The sequence below is a fragment of the Vanellus vanellus genome, assembly GCF_965231255.1.
Source record: "Vanellus vanellus genome assembly, chromosome: 7".
In the NCBI taxonomy this organism is placed as follows: domain Eukaryota; kingdom Metazoa; phylum Chordata; class Aves; order Charadriiformes; family Charadriidae; genus Vanellus; species Vanellus vanellus.
Genome location: NC_138912.1, coordinates 13,710,853 through 13,731,345, shown reverse-complemented (window position 1 = coordinate 13,731,345; position 20,493 = coordinate 13,710,853). Strand labels below are relative to the sequence as shown.

Here is a 20,493-nt window from a genome sequence, read left to right as displayed (position 1 = left end):
CACATAGTTAAATACATTTTCTTGCCTCTGAAAAAAGATGTATTTCTATATCATGATGAACCAGCTAAAATAAACATGTATTATCTCCTGTTCCTTGGCAAACTCGGCACTCCCAAGCTGTGTATCACAGACTCTTTGCTGTTAAATGCTGATAGAGATTTTCAAACTCATTCAAAGGGCAGCGTCACTTTAGAGTAGAAGGATTTGCATCCTGGCTGTTGCCGTGCAGTTGCAGATTTGCAGCAAGTTCCTTCTTCTTGTCTCACTTTCACAGCTGTGCAACAGAGACCAGACTCAACAAAAAATCTTCTTGGGGACATTTTGACAGGACCATATTCTGCTGGCATGGGTTTTACTGACAAAACTCAAAACATTTGGAACAACTGGGTTGATTTTGACAGAAGTTGGGAGTGGAAGGAAAGTGAAGAACTAAAGTTTTCAAAACATCAGTGTTTCAGCATATTCAGGATTTCCACCTTTTGCATAACAGAAAAAAAAAAAAAAAGACCAACATAAAAAAGATCCCACACTGCTTCTGAGGGGACCTGCTGTCTCCCATGTTATGGCAATCTGGGGAAGGATTTGGGCAGACCACATCCCCAGGCTCACAGAGCTCATGTGTGACACAGTGCATGCTGTACCTTCAAGCTCACCATCAGCCTGTCTGCAAGCACTCAAGGAAATCCAGAAGTGGGCTGTTTCCTAGGGATTTGCTCTGTGAACATCCATGTCTTTTTCTTCCAGAGACAGAGACTGCACGAGGCCTTTCAGCTGCGAAGGCATCATTAAGATGTACTTGTAATTCCATTCACAGTCTTCTAAAGTGGGTTTGAGATGACTTGTTTTTTTCAGACCTCCCACTCCTGAGAGTGCTCAGATGGGCCTTACTCTTGGCCTGTTCTTCCGATGTATTTTTTTCATCTCTCTCCATTTTTCCTAGGTAGCAGGGATCAAAGGCATATTCCTGGCTAACAGGAAGGTAGATGACCAAATCAAGACTTTCATTACCTACAACAAGGGCAGAGACTGGCGTTTGCTGCAGGCACCGGACACTGATCTAAGAGGGGACCCTCTAGTTTGCCAGTTGGTGAGTGGCAGACCTTTTCCAAAACACAGTTGACATCTTCAGAGCTGCTCATTTCAGTCACTGGGTTAACAAAACATCCAGTGGGTAGGAAGGATTCTTGCCAGTCAGAGAAGTGCAGAGTCCAGGTGCTCCAAAACAGGGCACAGTTTACAGATGAGAACCTCGGGTTGGGCTTACTGCCATAATTCAACAACATTCAGTGAATAGCCATTTTACAGTAGGCTGTAGCTCCTGTGTTTCAAAGGAGTTGTATTTCTCTGAGGTTCTACTGGTTAATCTCTCTCCCTGTGTTTTTTTCTGTGGACCTGCTGAACATTAATTGAATTAAGTAGATTTCTTTTTCTATAGCTTCATAGATTTTTTAAGGGAAAATTCTGACCATCTTTCTTGGCCTTTTTTATGGAACTTAAGTTAGAGAAAGAAAGTTTCTGGGAAAAAGTGCTCTAGATCAGATCGTTGGTAAAAACAAATGCAGACATGCTTGCTTGTAATGCAGCGTTCCTGCTTCTCTTGCTCTCAGCTACTTTTATGGTGCTTATACAGAAAATGAACATATGTTGCTATTTGTAACAGTGCTGAGAGCAGAGGGGTCATTTTCAGAAGGATCAGAGCATCTGCGTGCAGTTGCCAAGGGTTCTTCTGATATTTAACTTGTATATTAAAGCTTCTGCCTTTTGTTTGTTTCCTGTCAACAGCCCTTTTGCTCATTGCACTTACATCTGCAACTCTCGGAGAATCCGTATACTTCAGGAAGCATTTCCAGCAAAGATACAGCTCCTGGGCTGCTGGTGGCAACAGGTAAGAACATAAGTGCTTCTCACCGCTCACCCGTGCCTCACTGGGAGCTTGAGAGTGTACGAGATGTTTCCTGTTGATGTAAAAGCTTTCAGCTCTGTTTCAGCAAGTGCTAAGCTAATTCACACTAACTCCCATTTGCTGTGGGCTAGGAGAAGGAATGTGTCCCCTGACTTGAAAAAAGATGATGACTGTCACGTATTTGTTGCTCTGCAATAACCCGTATGCTGATCTAAGCCCACACTGGCAAGGGATTATTACCAAGCGGCATTACTAACTCCTCTCGCTTTACATCGTTACTACCACTCATGTAGGTGCCTACCTATTTGCTGGTGTTACCGTGAATACGAATAAGGCCTGTAATCATGGCTACACTCCTGGGATGTGTCAATACATTCCACCTTTTGAGTAGCAAGCACAGAGTTGTCACAAAACCTGCCGGGTGAAGCCTGAACTTCCTAAGTGCCTGTCTTGTGTATGGTACCTACTTTCAACATTGTGTTTCTCCAAGACTGGCAGCACTTCTTCAACACTGCATGGATGGTTCATTGTTATTGTTGGTTGTTCTGCAAAATAGTGCTTTGACAGGTTGCGCTGTTTTAATGGTGACCTGCTACAATGCTTCACGGTGGCAATGGCTGACCCACTGTAATTAATCTGACGACAATTACAGGCCCTGTGTGCACACAGCATGCGATCTGGTCAGGATGGATGGGGCTACCGACCACACCCAGCACCCCCACACCTCTGTGGGAGCTACTGGGCTAACAGAGCGCTTTCTGAGTGGCTGGTGCTATTGAAAGCTGGCCTCTGAAGTATGTAGGCTGTCCTGCCTTTTCACAGGGAGGCTCCTACATGTGCTCAAATACATCCAAATAGCTTAACCATTCTTTCTAAGGCTCGTTTTATCTCCGTTGTCTTGTTCAGCCTAGCAGTGGCTTGCAAGTGTGTCATGTTATCATATTGCCTATATGAATTTACACTGTTTCTTCCAGCCGTTTCCATTCTCATGTCCTTCTGTGCTTCTATGTGTCTGCCAGACTAAGCCAGAACCTGAGAGACAAGTTCCCTTCATGACATCTTTATCTCAACAAGGGAAACACCATGTGATTTCCAGTTCACTGATCCAGGCCAAATGGGGCGAGATAATTTAGTTTAAACCTACAGATCTTCCTATGCATAGCCAAGTGGAGTCACCACTCCTGGCAGGTCACATTTGCTAGATGGATGCTTAGGAGCAAGCCCTACTCATGATGCTGTGATTGCAGAGCCTTTTTTCTTTAACCTTTTAGGAAGCAAATGGACGCAGCAGGACAGTGAGAGTCTAAGCATTGATCTAAATTGTTAGTAAATGAGGTTCTTTCCAAGCTGCCAGTGCATGGGATGAATGCTTTCCCAGCCTAACAATTAACCTTTAAAAGGCAGAATATAATTTCTGCCTTACTGCTTTGTACAATAAAAAGCTTAACCTGTTGGGAATATACACATCTGTTTCCACTAACTGGTTTCACAACAACAGGAACGTCTCACCACATTGGCGAATGTGTTTCAGGATAAGCATTGCATCTTATTCTCACAGGCACTGGCTGCTCAAACTCTGTGTTTTACTCTTCGAGTTTCCCATCATTGCTGGAAATGTACCCCTGTAAATCAGACTCTTGATGCGAGGGCAGAGGTTAGGTTCTTGCAAAGGGAAGAATTATGTTTTAGTATCTAATTGCACAGCTGCCAAATCTTGACTTGTTTGGGAGTTAGTTATGTTTGGTGGGATTTGAATCCATGTACCTGAAAGAAACTAGATGGAGAGAATGATGAAAATAATGGAACAGATTTGCACAGAAAAACAGACAGATATATGTGATAGCAACAGAATCTCACCTTTGTACTCTGTTTCCTTACCGCAATCTGGAAATCCCTGTTTGGAAAGTCAGTTTTCCAGTTTTGATATTTAAAATGTGATGATAGAAATCTTACGCTTTTGCCTTTAAGTCAGTTCCTAATTCTTGAGTACTTCCACTCATGATAAGATACTGGGCTAAACAGACCTTTGGACTGACACAGTAGATTTATACTTGTGAACCTGGTTGTCTATAGACTGTCCTTCTACATGGTTGCCCACAGCAGGTTTTTCTTGTACCTTCATGTAAAGCAGTTGGTCATTCTTGCTGATGTCAGGGAAGAGGTTTAGGTAGATGGACAGTGTGACATTTCCTACATCCTGAACACTGATGGGAAAGCCTTCCTTGAATTATCCTGCCTCCCTGAGCCAGAAATTTTATTTTTTGAAAGACCATTGTCGCAACAACATGGCTAGTTGGATTCCATGATGGTGACAGGAGTGTGTCAGCCTGCATCTGGGTTTTAATTTCTCATTTTCCAGCATTAAATGTCAGAAATTCAATTAACATTTTCAGTAGTGTGTTTTTATTATGCTCTTGTTGATGCTACAGATGTGTAAGAGTGCCACCTCTCCCTTTGCTATTTTTGAAGAAAAAATATTAGTTCTCCCTTCCTTCCATGGAAATGACACCTGCTTTAAAAACAGTCTCATTTGGAAGGTATAAAAGTGGCTCACTGGGTAAAGAATTCATGGGCTTTGAATAAAAAAGTCGTGGGTTTGACCACAATATGGTGATTGTGAGCCATTAGCATTGGGAGGACTTCTGATGGAGTATCTGTCACTATTACAACCACCTCGTCCTATGGGACAGATGTTCACACCACCAGAATCTCACCTAGCATTGATTGAAGGTACTGTTGACAGACCAGCAGAAGAAAACAGTTCCTGGGTGGCTGTGGTAGCTTTTCCCTGAGCCCCTGGGTGCTTTGGGAAGTGGGGACGCGAGAACAAATTAATTTAGAACAGACCTATGTTGTTCAGTGATCCTGGTGCTTGTGGAAATTTTAACTCTGGAAGCAGAAGCAAGATGCTGACCTCAGGGCAGTGTGGAGAATAAGCTAGTAAGGTCTATTTGGAGCATGTGTACATTTTTCAGATATCAGATATCTCTTTCTTGCAACTACTGGTGGATGCTGAGAAGCTCCAGAGGGCTGGGGACTTAGTCCAAGTTCATTATTTACTCTGTATTAAGATCTATCACTGTAAGATATGAGGTTCTCTCTGCTGTCCCAGATGAGGGACCTTGGAAAAAATACTGTTTCAACCTCTGAAGTGGTGTCTCCAAATGGTATTCTGCTGTGCTTTCTCTATAGATGGTTGAGGTCGATATTTGAGCTTTTCTTTACGTGGCTTTCCTGTGTGGCTTATCCATTCCCTAATGCATGGTGAAGGCAGAGTACTTTACCCTGTAGGGCTGTCAGCAGAACAGTTTCCTTCATAAAGGAAATTACAAGATTAAAATTAAGAACTGTACCAAGTAACCAGTAAGTTTAAACTCACAATTTGAGACAGCTAGGCCAATGAAAACCATCAATGTTGTCTAGAATGCTGCTCAGTCTGGTCTCTACCTCTCTGCTGCAAAGTCATTTGACCCACCTTAATTCTCTGAACTGTTTCTGCCCTCAGGTGAGGTTCATACCTAAACAAACTAGATTTCCTTCAAATGGAATTTATGTTTCATTACATCACAGTCCTTATTAATTGTAAACGGTTAGGAAACCTAGGAGGAAGCGTTGTTTATTTGACTGGAGGTTCTGAGGTCAGTTGTGCGTTTGAGTATTTTTACAGAATCTTGAGTAGACTTTCTAGACCCTTAATCATGGGCTTCAGTGGGGCCTGGGTTTCACCTCTGAATTCAGCCATATAACTTCCCGTTGTGTGCTTTCCTTTACACAACAAGTAGAGGTAGAGGTAATTGCCTTACCCTTGACAAAGACCGGCAGATCACAGAGTTGCAACTCACCGACCAGAGCACAAAGACTACAAGTTCGGAGAAAAATGCATATGGAATGAAATATCTGGTAGCCAGGGATAGTGACCACTAACAGATAGCAATGCTATCTGTTGGGAAAATAAGCTGACAATACTGTTTCTCCCCAGTGTGAATTTTCAAATGGCTCAGCTTTTGTAAGTGACTCTTGCTACCTCAGCATGGGGGTGTTTGCAGATGTGAATAGATTCAAGAACAATAAAAAAAAAAAGCACTGGTCAGGCCAAGTAATTTCGGTTTCTTGGAAAAATGCAGTTTTGTGTTCACCCATACAAGAATGTCTGACACTTGCTTGTGTTGCAGGCAATATTGGCTCTGAGCTTTCCTACACTGATGTTGGTGTGTTCATCTCTTCTGATGGTGGAAATTCCTGGAGACAGGTATGTTTTGCAGAGTAAAGGAAAGCATGGAGCCTTTTGCTGTTCTTCTTCTGAATCTTCCTTTCCCAGTGAGGTGGAGCACTCATGAAGTACCTAATTTGTTTGCAGATCTTCGAGGAGGAATACAATGTGTGGTTTCTGGACTGGGGAGGGGCACTAGTGGCTATGAAACGGACATCAGTGCCCATCCGGCACATGTGGTAAGGAAAATTGTTACTTTGAGAAGGCTTCCCAATGGGGATAAGCCAACAGTTGTGCTAATGTCTTGCATCACCTGGTCAACACCTGCTAGTGTCTACAAAATGAACAAATGAGATCGTTCTTATCTGCATTTTACCATCTTTTGGGGTTTTGTTGATTAGTATAATGATTATTGTACCATTTTATAAATATAACGACTATATACGTAATCACACCCATATATGAATTACTGTTTGCACTAGTAGTGTACTATGAGACTTCAGGTGGGGTTTCTTTCCTACGGACACATATATACTGAGTAAGAAGTCATCCTTTGTGCTTCAGGTAATTTGGAGAGGATGTGCCGCTCAATCCTGCATTTTGTTTACAGAATTTAGTATTAAACTGGTAAGACAGATAAAGGGAGGGAGCAGAGAGAGAAGTAGGTGTTGATAAGGACCACAGAGATATGTTGCTAACGTCCTTGTCTCCTATAGGATTCCACTATCAATTTCCAGAGATACAGTGGTGGCAACTGAATAGAGTTGGAGGTGAAATAGGGCAAAATGATTTCTCAGTTGAAGATACTGTTTTGCTATAAACGGGTTATAACAATCTAAGCACTGAAGATACTGCTCAAAATTATCCTCTTCCTAGCCTTCGCCCCTCTCACTCCTGCACCAGCTAAGCATTGGAGAGAGGCATTCTGAAATTTAGAACTAACCTTGTTTACAGAAAATGTGTGTGTTGGCACCACCTTCAGTCTCTGGGCTTGAGTGAGAGGGGTGTGGCTCATGAACTGACCTACCCAGCTTCTAATGTTGTTTAGAAGAGAATTAGTTAGAAATAGTCTTCAGAGACAAGATTTGTATTCCTGTCTGCAAGACTGAGTAGTGTCTCAGCTTGATGGTGCTAAGCATATGTCTATCTCATGCTCTTCATGCAGAACAGGAAATGTGGCCTTCAGTCAAATAGAAAAAGAAAGCAATGGTGTTTGGCAGCAGTGATGAGGTGTTAAGGTCTCCTCTACCTGAGTCATTATTGTACAAAATCCTTCAGTTAAATTACAGTCATTCGGAAGCCTGAGACCTCAAGACAGTCTGTCTTTACCCATCACAAGCTAATGTTCCACAGATGTACCTTAAGAACATTAATGGCTACTTTTTCAATATGAAAAGCCTCTGGACTTTATATTCCTACCTGGCAGATGATAACTCTGGGATGACTGCAACATAGATTTCTATTAAAGTTTGAATATGTTGCATTTGACCATATTTCTTTACTACCTGAGCTAAAGAAATGACTGCTTTAGTTTTGGTGTGATAGTGGATTGTTAACCACAGGATGTATTGGCTTGTATTCCTATGGCTTTGTAATTTTTCTAGGATAGAGGAATCAAGTGTTCTCTAAGAGGTCTGTGCCTCTGTGTGGGATTACAAGCGTGTCATGCTCTGCAAAAAGAGAGTTGTGATCTTTGTCTTACTTTCTAGTGTTCAGGAAACAGACTGTTTGTTTTATCATAAGCAAGCTTGTTGCAGTCATAACTTAATATACGTAGCCATACTGAGTCAGGGCCAGGGATTAGTCTAGGCCAGCATCTTCTTGCCAACAGCCTCCATAACTGGACGTATAGAAGACAGTAGTAGCAGGGCAGACCTATAATGATGGTTCCATCAGACTCCACCTTTCTGTCTGTAGATAGAATGTGGTGGTGCGCGACTAGAAACATTTTGCCTCTGATAGGTAACTCAGTAGCCATGACTATACCTGAAGTGCCCTCAGGAAAGAGGACATCAAGACCATGTTGAAGTCTTTAGACCAAACCGAGTATGGGCCAAGGCAGAAGTGTGTGTTAGCCAAGGGTAGGTGTCACCAGCAGTTGGTACATCAAGCTGTGGCGAGTCGAGCTATGGAAGAGTGAAAGGTGAACCACTTATTGCAAGAGTTGTAAGTCATGTATTAACCATTTGTTACTGTATTATTCAATCCCAGTGTAACTGTTTTAATTGTTTCTTACCTTGTGAAGGCTCTTTGGACATAAAAAGCACATTACATACGATTTCCTGTACTTAGACGTTGGGAAAGCTTTGGTCACAGGTTGACTGTCCATAGGAACTGAGACCCCAGTTCACCTTTGTTTGCTTTGCAGAGGTTCCTTTCAGGTATTCTCCCTTTCCACTAAGTCTCATGAAATGGCATGTGCAGTATTATGAGTGCCCCACCCACTCCATTAAATGCGTAGTGATTTAGAGCTGTTATCAATAAGCTTCAACAGGTTTCCTCCAAAATTGTACCCTTAGGGACTTTGGAATTTCCTTCATATTGCCTCAGTAGGCACCTGTTTTATGAGCAGGAGTAGAACAGATTAAAGGGTACACATATATCTATTAGTTCCCAAGCTGAGACATTGTACAATAAGTTTCATCCTGGAGAAAAGAGAGGCGGATAATTGAAAAGCCGAGAGAACTTTAGCTAAGCTAATGAAGCATGCTGTTGCCCAGAAACTGAAATGCTATTTAGATAGATAAGCATGCAAGCAGAACAGCATACAAATGCACAGGTGTATGAGAAGATACATACATTTAAATAAATAGATTTAGGGCAGATAAGCTTTTTGTATGCTGTTGTACTCTCAGCTTTCTGTCTTTGGTCTATAGTCAGCTTCCTATTCCGGCAGATATGCATTGTGAGTCAGGTGAAGGTGTTTTGCTAGGTGCTGTGAGAGGCAGATACTTAGGGAACGGTGACTGCAAGCCTTGGCTTTGCACACTAGAGATCTGAGGTTGGTATATCCCATTGTTTGTAATACATATTACACCGGCCTCTTGGTCCTTTGGTGGCATCTCAGATACTGTCCCTGATGCTACCTACTTGGAGTGGGGTGGATTCAGTTTTCAGCAAGACCCTCTCATACAAATCCAGGTGCTCAGATGCACGTACATACACACACACACACACACACACACATGCACATTCCCCCTCCCTCCCCAAACTTTCCTTGCCTGGAAAATAAGGCAAACTTCTTTTTTTACGCTCACTTTAAAATGAGAAGTGTTTCCTGCTATTCAAAGAAGTTTGTGCCATGACTTTCTCTTCGGTAATGTCCATCGAGTGTAATCTGTCAGCCTTCACAGCCCAGGTACCTTGCAGAATTACAGAGAATTCTGTAATGACCCTTCTGGGAGAGGACCAAATGATTTTATAGCCAATAAACCTTTGTGCTTCGCTGTTTGTTCTTTCTTTGCTGGTATAAATTGGAGCTGAAATTCTGGGCAGAAACTGCAGGAGCGGTTGTGTGGAGAGTCTGGGGGCAGAGAGAAATCAGGTTGCTTTCAGAACTGTTTATGGGCATCAGGTCTGGGAGCTGGACGCTGACAGCCTGCAGGTCGCCTGTCTTTCCTGCTGCAGTAGCAGCTGGGTGTGCACAAACTCCTCTGGCTGTTTTCTGCACTGTTGTGGGCACAGGCGACCAGGGTGACATGAGGGTTGGTAGCTCCCTGAGGGCTGGGAAGGTGGGAGCCAACCGAGGTCCCTGGGACAGCAGGATCTCACAGCCAGGGCCCACCCCACCACCCCAGCTGGGAGCAGGTCAGCCAGGGGCAGCCCCAGCCCTGGGCAGCAGGCAGCTCACTGGGGACAGGGACGGGCTGAGGCCAGGCTGGGACATCGGCCTACGTGTCAGGCCCATGGCCGGGCAGGGCTGTGGCAGAGCCGGAGCCTGGCACTCCTGTGGTGTCAGCGGGGCTCCTGGGCCATGGATGGGGTGAGGGTGGAGATCATTAGGGAGGCTGGGAAGGGGTGCTAAGGCAGAGGCCACCAGAGTCCTGACCCAGTCTGTCTACTGGTGTGCTCAGGTAGACTGTTCATTCACTTACTCCTTTGCAGTTGTCAGAGCTAGGGAGGTTGCTGGGGTGTAGCTGAGAGCAGGGTTGGCTGACCCTCCTCTGCTAATCTGAAAGGCTGTTGTACTGACTCAAATTCAACCAAGACCCTGTCAGCTGGGTTAGGATACATGTGCTCTTTGATAAAAACAGAAAGGCGCACGGTGATTGTGGGTAGGGGCAGATGATCAAAAGCCACTGAATTACCCTGGTTTGTCACCGACAGTGTGATACTCATCCTCTAAGAAAGGAAATGCTTTAATTTTAACCAGCATACAACTTTGCTTTGCAACTGTAACAGGCAAAGAGCACCCAGGCTAAACACTGACTGTGGCTCAGTTTGGCCTCCTTCCTCCACCTCTCTGTAAAATGGAGACCCCTCTGAGATGGCATGCAAAGAAGTGTTAATAGGGCTAGAGGGATTGTAGCTAATGCCACACATGGGTCAAAATGTCCAGTGGTGTTGACAGCAATTTTCAGGCATTCAGGCCAGGGCTGCTTATGCTCTGAGTGATGCCTCATGTGAGGTGCTATTGCAGATCCAGAAACAGGACTTGGCAATGCCCCTTGATCCCTTGAGGTCTGATGTACAGCTGGATCAAGTATATCCATGTCCTTATTGCCAGTGTTTATACTTTATAAAGCTTTGATCTTTCAAAATACACCTAAAGCATGAATTAGTGGGCTGGGAAATGGCAAAGATTGGTGCTTGTCTATAAATTCAGCTGCTGGAGCTTGCAGACCTTACCCAACATTTAATTACTGCAATTGCTCTAGAGAAAGTCTTTTTATGTGTATAAATCTTGTCTGCTTCTATCCCAGGGTGAGTTTTGATGAAGGAAGATCCTGGAGTAAATACAGTTTCACATCAACACCACTTTTTGTGGATGGATCCCTTGTAGACCCTGGCATAGAGACCCAGATAATGACGTAAGTATAGCAGCTCTTAACTTTTTAAAAATGTGATGGTGGAAGGGGCGCATGGAGATCTCCAAGTGCATGGTGAGCCTCATGGTGTACAGTGCAGCATTGTGTAGCTACACACGTGGTGTTGCATGAAGGCATCTGCTGTTTTTTGTTTTTGCTGATGGTCACAGTCCCAGGTGGAGTGTCCATGCATCATGCGGCAAACTCTTCCCAGTAGTGGCAGGAGTTATAACAAGAGATGGTCCCAACCTATAGCTTGGGAATTCAGACAGGACAGCAGGAAAATGTGCTTCTCTGGTGAGTGGTGTATCCCTGGTCATGTTACAGAGAAGTTGTGGTGTCACCATCCCTGGAAGTTTTCAAGCCTTGGATAGAGGAAGCCACACCTGCCCTGATCTATAGTTGGCGACAGCCTGTCTTGGAGTACGAGCTTGGACTAATGATGTGCAGAAGTCCCTTCTCATAAATACTGCTGTGATCGTGTTCCTTGGATCTGATGGCCCAGGAACAGCAGTGCTCTTCAGAGGCCAGAGCTCTGTATTGTTGCACCTAATGTCAGTTCTGCGCTTGCTCCAGTTCTGCAGCTTGACTGTCCTTTCATTCATATCCAGATTGCTGCTGGGTATGAATAACCCCGAACCTTGTTGCTTGCTATCTGCATTGTGGGGTGTGCATCTGGTTTCAGCTCAAGCTAAAGGTGTGTTCTCAGTGTGCATATGCAGAGCCGAGCTCAGAATAACCTTCCTGGTCTGGGGTATAGTATGCTATGATTCACCCATACCATGGACAGAAGATCCTGGGCTGGCACTGAAGGTGCTTGGACCTTCCTCCTCCCAAGAGTGCTGAAGTGCTGGGTAAGGCTGTTGGAATTGGTGGAATTATGTTGGCCCAAGAACAAGCCAGGATCGGCGCTTAACAACCCTGGGAGAGAGGGAACTTTTTAAGTTCAAAGGCATCTTCAAAGAGTTACCCAATCTCTTGCAGGAAGCAGATCAGAGCACTTTGTTCTGGGATTCTGAACAAAGCAAGGACTAGATGCACTGCTTTCCTTGCTGGCAGAGATGCCTTCTTACCTGTACTTTGATCTGCCTGGAATAGCTTTCTGAAAAGGATCAGAAAGCAAGGTGGCTAAGATGCCTTAGACTGAGGCACGCCTGTGAAGCATGTCTGCAGTGGCATGAAGGAGTGCCTTTGGTTAATCCCATCAGATGCTGTTGCTCAACTCAGGGCCAGGAGATATGCTATAAATTTCACCTTGCAGTTGGTTTGCTTTTCCTGCTTTCTGTACCCGCACCTGAAGTTCTTGCAGATTTTTGCTACTTGCAAGAGAAGAGATTCAGGCCCAGTATATTTTCTTCTAGGCTTCAGTCCATCTGCCTACTTATGTGGCAGAAATGTGTGGGTGGATCTCATTGCTGGTGTCACAGGTAGTGACAGACTGAGAGTAGACTGCTGGGTATGCCTGTCATCAGTTTCTGAGGAAGCTTGGATCAGATAGCAGTTGTGTGTCTTGGGCAATTATGCTAGTGATTTGAATTTATTCCAACTGGGTTGCGTGATTTGTGTTGGTATGCCTTTCAGAAACCAGGCCTACGTCCCACGTCAGCCTTTCACAAACAAACGACTGTGTGGTGAGGAGCAGTCTGTACTTGCAGTTGAGCTCACCTTAGCTGCTGGAAAGGGGCTGGGGGAAAATCAAAGCAAAGGGTCATTTGAACTGGCTTCTTTAGTATCTATGCCATGACAGAAGTGTGTTGGTGCTGTAGTCTTGGGAGGATCGGGGAGGTGTAGCCAACTCCTGTATAGCCCATCTGTATCTCCTGTGCTAAAGTGTTCTAGGAAAGCCAGGCTAAATAATTATGGTTATCCTTTATGCCTATAAAGCATAGGATTGGCACTCCAGTGTGTTTCCCAAACAGTGCTGGGACAGAGGCAGGCAGCCTCCGTGGCTATGTCACAGACGGCTGTACAGATTTTATCGGAGTATAGGTGGTATCAATTCTGGTAGGGTTGCTAGTATTTCCTTTACTCCAAAACTTTGGCTTTTTCTTCATAAAAGTGGAGTACTTCTTTGTGTAGAATATATCTGTGCATCTGCTGCCTTGCTATCTGCAAATATTGCCCCTATTTTTGCAAAAAGCAAAGCACAACAGCATATGATATACCTGTGAGCCTTTTCACAAGACTGCTGTGAGCATCCTGTTGGGGAAATATATGCCAATCCCCAGCTAAAGATTAAAGCCTGCGTTCTGTTCACTCTACGTATTTTTCTCCAAATGCAGCAATAATGTGTCACTTTCTCTGTTGGTTAATATGGTGTTTTTCTGTGAAATTCTTTGTGCAATGCACAATATGTATCGCTTTCCAGCCACACACACACACAGACACATGCACACCCACACGTGCAGAGAGACACGTCTGAGCTCAAATGAATCTGTACATCAGCACCTTCATTGAAATCAATGGAACCAATCAGTTTCAACTAGCTGTGGGTTTAGCCCATTTACTTTATAAATCGATGCAGTTTTCTTTTGAGATGAAAGATGCGTTTTAAATCTAAGGTTATTGTTACTTATAACTCAGTAGTCTTCTGATGGAGAATGTAGGAAGTGAGTTACCCTGCTGAATATTGTATATCAGCTTTGCTGAGAGCTGGCTCTTTTTCTTTTGAAATCTTTGCAGGTGTATTATTATTATTATTGCTATGGTTATTGGTATTGTTTTTATTACTACTGTCATCATTAGCAATTTTTAAAAGTATTCTTAATAGTTTGTAAAAGCCGTACAAAGAAATTTCACGGGATACTTGCCATAAATGTTTAGAGAAATTCCTATCAACAGTTTTAAAGGAACTGAGGAGGAAAGAGCCCATTTATAAAGCCCGTATGCAAACCATTTCTATGCAAATCACTAAGGTATTTTTCATAATGAGTATTTTAGTGAACTCATATATAAGGGCAGCGTAGGATCACGCTGAGCTTGTGGAAGCTTTGGCTGAGAAGAAATTAATGCTACTGGCCATCCTCTGAACCAAGATAAAACACAGTGGTTGGAGGTACATGGAATATTGTTTGCGGGTAGAAATCCCAATGATTTCAAGAAGTGGATGACAGGAGCACAACGGTTTGGGATTAGCATCCCCCAGCTGACAATGGGATCAGTGGGAGCAGAAGTGGTGCTGAGGCAGAGAGACCACGACAGTGCTCATATTTGTGTACCGCCAAACTGCGTAGGTTAGTGGCTTTTAAAGATTTGTCTTTCATCCTGGAAAATGCAAAATATTTCATCTAGTAGTCTCAGCTGATTTCTGTTAGAGAAAATTTCTTCTATTGATTTGCGTCAAAGTGGTCTGTGTTCAACTACTTCCAAAAAATAATATTCCGAGGGGAGTGTGTGTTAAATAGTCATTATACTCCAACTATTATTAACATATTGCATTATTAACAACATTATCGTAGTACTACCTTATTAAAATCGGTATATCAGTAGAATGACTATTATTCCCAACCTTCATTTTGTGGCGTATCCTGTGAGGGGCTCTCTGGGCTCTAGGAAGTAGCAAAAGTTTTACCAAAGAATTTTAATACCGTTTCATGGCTGTTATGTGAGCAGTTGCAGTATCTGTCTGTATTGTATGAGCATCCTAGGCTTTTTGGACCTTCTGTGCTTTGTGCTGTGTATACATGTCCTAAGACAGTCCTAAAGAACTCACCAGTATGGTAAAACCTGTAGATTTGCATGCAGGGGCATTGTATGATCTTGAGTATCTTAGTGTACTTGGAATTGGGAGCTGCTTGTAGTGGGGAATTGGACAAGATGTCTGTTGGACAGAGGTCTGCTCCAACCTAAATTATTCTATAATTTTGTTATTTCATACACCTATGAGGATACAAGAATGAATTATTTCCTTACAAGCATAGCTGAGTGGGATCTCCTAAGAATGTAGTTTTGTGACACACAGAGAAGTACCACGAGACTGTGTGAGCTGGTCTAACTTGAAACTACTGCCTAACCAAGGTGAATCCACTCGCCCTTTCTTCGTTCCCGACTGATCATCCACTTCTGCAGTTCCTTTCGCTGTTGCTTTGACACTCATCTCATCTGACAAGATGGTCAGTTCAGCTCCCTTAGTGTCACAGCACTTTGAGATGTGTACCAAAGCACACTGCAGTGTTTGGTGCAGGTGTGACAAAAGCAGCTGCAGAAAACAAAGGATCCTTTAGGAAAATAACTCAAATGAGTAAGGGCGATGGGTTAGGCACATTCCTCGGTGACCCAGTGAGTGCCTAGAAAGCACTAGTCTTTTTGAAATCTACAGTTTTCTAACTTCTGTCCTGTAGCCCTCACTGGCAATCAGTATATCTTTTAATGATTTCACGTTCTAATGGGTCAGATCTAACATTTCTGTGTTGACAAACCATAGGCACAGCATGTTACTTGCCTGAGGTTGTCCACCAGGGGAAAGGACTCAGATTGTATTTCCCTTCCAGTTTATTTTGATATACCCAAACAGAGCAGTATTTGCTCGAGAGACTTGCTAGTCTGTACCATTCAAATCAGAGACAAGATGTTTTTGTGGGCCCAAAGAAGGGCTTCATGTTGTTCCAGCTCTGACTCATAATTATTACCCCTGCCACTTCATCTCCTGTGCTAAGCATCTCTCCAAACATACCTAAAGAGAAATAACCTTTTTGCTTCACAGCGCTGCAGAGCTTTGCTATCATTTTAGTAGAGTCATTATACATGTGTGCGTGCAGACACTCATTTATAGATGGGGATCATTAAGTTTGTCTGTGCTGATAAATATATTTTTATGCAGACACACCCACGTGTGTGTATATAAATATATGTGCTTCTGTGTGTGTATACTTAATGATCCATATATATCTGTGTATGCATCATTGAGCATTAACATTTTCAGTGAGAGGATTTAATACAAGCTGGTCTGCCAACATCGCTGTGACTGCTGCCCTTGGCTATGTGTATGTTAGAAAATGTTCCTGGTTGTAAATGAATAGGTTATGAGCCCTGGCCCTTTCTAACACCTTCTCGTTTACATGGCCATGCGGCTTTACCAGAGATGAAGTGGGAGCATTTTTTTTCCAGGAGACCCATAAAATTACTGGCAATCCATCACTGGGTGGCAGAAGAGTGGGGAAGAATGAATAAGTAATTGAGAAATGTTGGAAAAGGTGAGATGGAGCCAGGAGAGGTTTGGGGTGAGAAAGAGAGCATTAAGAGCACAACCATATGGAGTCAGACCAGAGGTCCCTCTAGCTCAGTTCCATGCTCCAACAGTGAGGATGATAAAATTAGATATTAAAAAAATATTACGATTCCCTTGTATACTTTTCTCATTTACAGAAACTTGCAAATAAGGGACTTTCTTGGCCAAACTTGGTATTCGTTGTATTTCTCAGACATTGATGATTTTTTCTATTTTTTGAGTTTATTTTTCCCCTAAATCCCTTTAAAAATTTAGCAGTCATATTATCATGTGGCCAGGAGTTCCATGAGTTAACTCTTATTCTGAAGACCTGACTGACTTGTGGAAGACATCAGCAAAGTTATGTACAGGTATGAAGGCAACGTGGACAGATTCTGATTAGCACTCATCAGAGATTCAGCAGATTGAGTATGAGAGAGGGGCAACAGCTCACAGGTCCAGGCTCCCACTGAGTTCAAAATTACATGGGAGCCAAAAGTCATTTTCCTGTCACTTTCTGATAAGGTGATTATCATCTCTCCTCTTTAAGCAAGGCAATGTTCACTGCCTTCTGCTCAAGTCTTGCTGTCACATTTAAAAGCTGATAGGGGAAAGAAAATTACAAGCTGACACAATGTCCTTGGAGATTTCTGCCCCTTTGCTCAGGGGTAGGGAGCTGTGGATCTGCCACCTCTGCGTGGCTGTGCTGAGAAAAGTCAGGAGAAAACAAGAGATGTGATAGAAAATAGTGCCTTTGCTGGGATGTGGTTAGAGGAGATGGCCTTCTCCCTGCTGGACCAGCCTTCGCCATCCATAGCTGGCACCCCTGCTAGCAATCACAGCAAACGAGAGAAGAGGTAAGTGGATGGCAGAGACACCAATAAATTGTTTTTCCTAGAAGGAATTGAGGTTCTTGTCCAACACGCATAAAGAAAAGACACAGACGCAGTGTTCCTCAATTCCTGTGGCCCAGCAGAGGCCTTCAAACTCTCCTGCCATCACTCTGGTCTCTTCACTTCGCTCTGCTTGAGAAAAAAAGAAGGAAGCTGTTTGAAAAAAGGACAGATTTTCTTCTGCAGCTGCTACTGCTGAGCTCAACAGAGGATTGGGTGAAGAGGGAATCTGGAGGAAAGATTTCACCAGAGATCTGTAGAAATCTAAATCCAACTTGCAGCTTCCAGTGCAGAAAACAACAGAAGGGATCTGTACGGGGGCTGTTGTGATGAAGGACTCTGACCTCTATCCTTGTTTATCTTCACTTCTTTTGGGAACCAGGGCTGACCAGCCAGCCTGTGCTCTCAGGCCTACCAGAACTGTGGGGTTTTGAAAGACTGGAGGGCAGGTTTCAAAACTTTCAAAACCGATTTTATCTAAGTTGCGTGATTACCATTAAACACCTAGAAAGGACCGGTAGGTTTTAATTGTTATCCCCATTGTGGTTTTATCTCACATTTCAGTTTTGCTTTCTTTTTATGTTTATTGCAATATCTGTTTGTGGTGCGACCAGCTTTATAGTTTTTACTGCAAGGCTCTGATGTGTCCTTGTGAGTTGCACTGTCCTCACTCATGGGGCTGTGCAAACTGCAGTGCGTAAACCTACATAAGGACTTTTCAGAATAGGGTCCATGAAATTAAAATGAATCTGTGAAAATAATGACTGCACACAGAAAGAAAAGTAAAATTTAGAACCTGATCTGAGAACAAAAATTACAAATATAATTACAAAGTTACGAAACCAAAATGATTGAGAGGATATTGGCATTTGCTATAGTGAGCTGCATTTCTGTATCATCTGGTCTAATTTCAAAACCTTCTGGAAGGAATGAATAGCTGTGACTTTGCAAGAAAATGATCAATCTGCTAATACCATCAAGTGACTTTACAATGGGCAAGAAAATGTGTGTTATAGGAATTCCCATTTTATCCCAGCAGATAAGTTTATACCCTGGAGTAAGACAGTTGATTACCCATATCATTATCTTCGTTTTCAAGACTTAAAAACATTATTAATGATTGCAGATTAATCAGTGTCACTTCCTCCTCCCACCTCCCTCCCTGCCAGAGGAGTAGTCTGTTTGTTAGCCTTTGGATTGCTGCAGGGATTCACCTAAACGGCCCAGAGAGGCACAATATTGATTGTGCTGCCGATATTTACAGTATGAGCTGAGGTCTTTCCGTGGCACCTGAATAGACAAATCAGGTGATGAGAACATCTGCTTAGAGTAATCTTTCTCAGACAGCACCGTGTGATTTATTTGGCCTTAGGAAGAGGATGTCTGTGACCTGATATCAGTTCCCAGCAGTTGCGCCATGTACTCGGAAGATTCCTGGCAGAAGCCATAACACATGGAGAAGGCATTGAGCTCTGTGGCATGTATTTGTCTGTCTTTGGCTTTCTGGGGCGGCAAGCATTACTCTCATTGGAGTCAAGTGCTATTTATGGACAGTAGATCAAATATTATGCTAAAGAAATCAACATTGTTACTTGTATTCCGCAGGTAGGGAAATTGAGGCAGAACAAGGGACATGCCCCTGGTCGGTCACTCAGCAGGCTGTCATGGGGAGACAGCTTGGTGTTAAATCAGGTCTCCTGAGTCCCAGATGAGTACCCCACTGTGCAGTCTTTTCCTGTTCCTTGGGGAAAGAGTTGCTGAGCCGTGTCTATAATGCTCAGACAAGGTGGATAGAGAGGTAAGCATGTGCAGGGAGGAGGACTAGAAAAAGGTGTGCTGACTGGAGGCTTTTATTCACTGAACTGAATTAAAACAGCCCTTACAGAAGAAGTCAGAATGAGCAGCAGGCTGATACATGATTTCTTTTCACTAAGTAAAAGGACAAAGTTTGCCTAATGACAATACAACCCAGATATTCTCATCTCTAGAGGTCAATGTGCTTTGTTTCTTGTGCTTTTAAGTAAGGACAGGTGGATTATAGATCCTGTTCTGTCCTCCTCCTAGCAGCTGGGCTGTACAAAGCACTCAGGCCTGATGTGGGGTGCACAGCTGGGTATGCGGTGCTGTGCACGCATGTATTCCCCAAGAGTCTTTTGCCTTTCATTTAGAGCAAGCCACAGAATAGTCCAGTGCCCTGATCCCACCGGCCCTTGGGGGATTGGGAAACCATATGGCCTCAGCACCTTTTCAGCTCAGCCTGGCCCTCATCCTGCCCGGGTCAGAGGGTCGTGCAGCACACCAGCTTCTCTGGGAGCTGGGAAGGGTCAGCGCTGGGTTGGCCGCAGAGTTCACTCTAACAGATTTTTCGTCACTGGGTTGCAGTGAGTGGTGGAGAGCAGGTCTCCAGAGCAGCCATACTATAGTCTGAGGCATCTCACATAGTTCAGGTAGTGCTACAAGCCTTTATTCCTAAGGAGAGCTTGTCCTCATATAGGTCATTGTATGTGCTTTCCTTGTTTCGTGATCCCTTTGACCCAAACCTTCCCCCACTATAACCAGTCAGCCACCTTGTCATGCTGTTGCCCAGACAGGTACAGATCTCATACCCTCTTCTGAGCCACCTTCTCTCCGATACCCTGTGCCAGGCAAAGCTTGTCACCCTGCTCCACTGCAAACTGCCCCTGTCACGTATGCTTGGAGCGTACATGTTCTGAGCAATGGCTTCCACATTTGTGTTGGACATCTCTGGTTGGAAATCTGCTGATTCATAGGATGAAAGATTGAAATGACTGAACATGCCGTGTCATCCAGCTTCTGGCAAAGGGGCAGCACCTGTCTCTGGGACTGTAGACCCATTAGTGGAGGAAAATGCTCAGATTGCTGATACCTGCCAGTATCTTTTCTAGAAGAGGGAGGGAGCATCTTCAGGTTTCACAGCTGTCAGAAACTGGTTGTCTTTCATGAGTGCTTCGAAGAAGAGAGAGAGCACTTCTGAAAAACAGCATTAAAAATTAACGTGCTTTCCCATCCCCCTTCCCAGGTGTCTCACACTCCCTTTCATGTTGCTGGGATTTCTTTTGAAGCAATTGTCATGTAAAGTGGTTTGGGAACATTGGCAATAAATTTTTTAGAGACCGGATTTCAAAAGGTTTGGTTTGTCATTCAGTAAGTTCTAATTTTGATAGCACTTTGTATTTAAAAAATAAAAAAAAAAAAAAAGAAAAAGAATCCCTGTCTCCCCCATTGCCTTATGC

General features: G+C 43.6%; 1 protein-coding gene across 1 annotated transcript in view; it reads left to right on the top strand.

The window, feature by feature from the left end:
- Positions 1-20,493, top strand: part of SORCS3 (sortilin related VPS10 domain containing receptor 3) — a gene marked incomplete at both ends in the record, with an annotated part of 315,923 nt that overhangs the window by 250,713 nt on the left and 44,717 nt on the right. Inside the window, 5 exons of the mRNA XM_082486568.1 lie at positions 941-1,087; positions 1,783-1,885; positions 6,076-6,152; positions 6,261-6,352; positions 11,036-11,143. Coding sequence (XP_082342694.1) covers positions 941-1,087; positions 1,783-1,885; positions 6,076-6,152; positions 6,261-6,352; positions 11,036-11,143 — 527 coding nt within the window. The remainder of the gene's footprint in view (positions 1-940; positions 1,088-1,782; positions 1,886-6,075; positions 6,153-6,260; positions 6,353-11,035; positions 11,144-20,493) is intronic.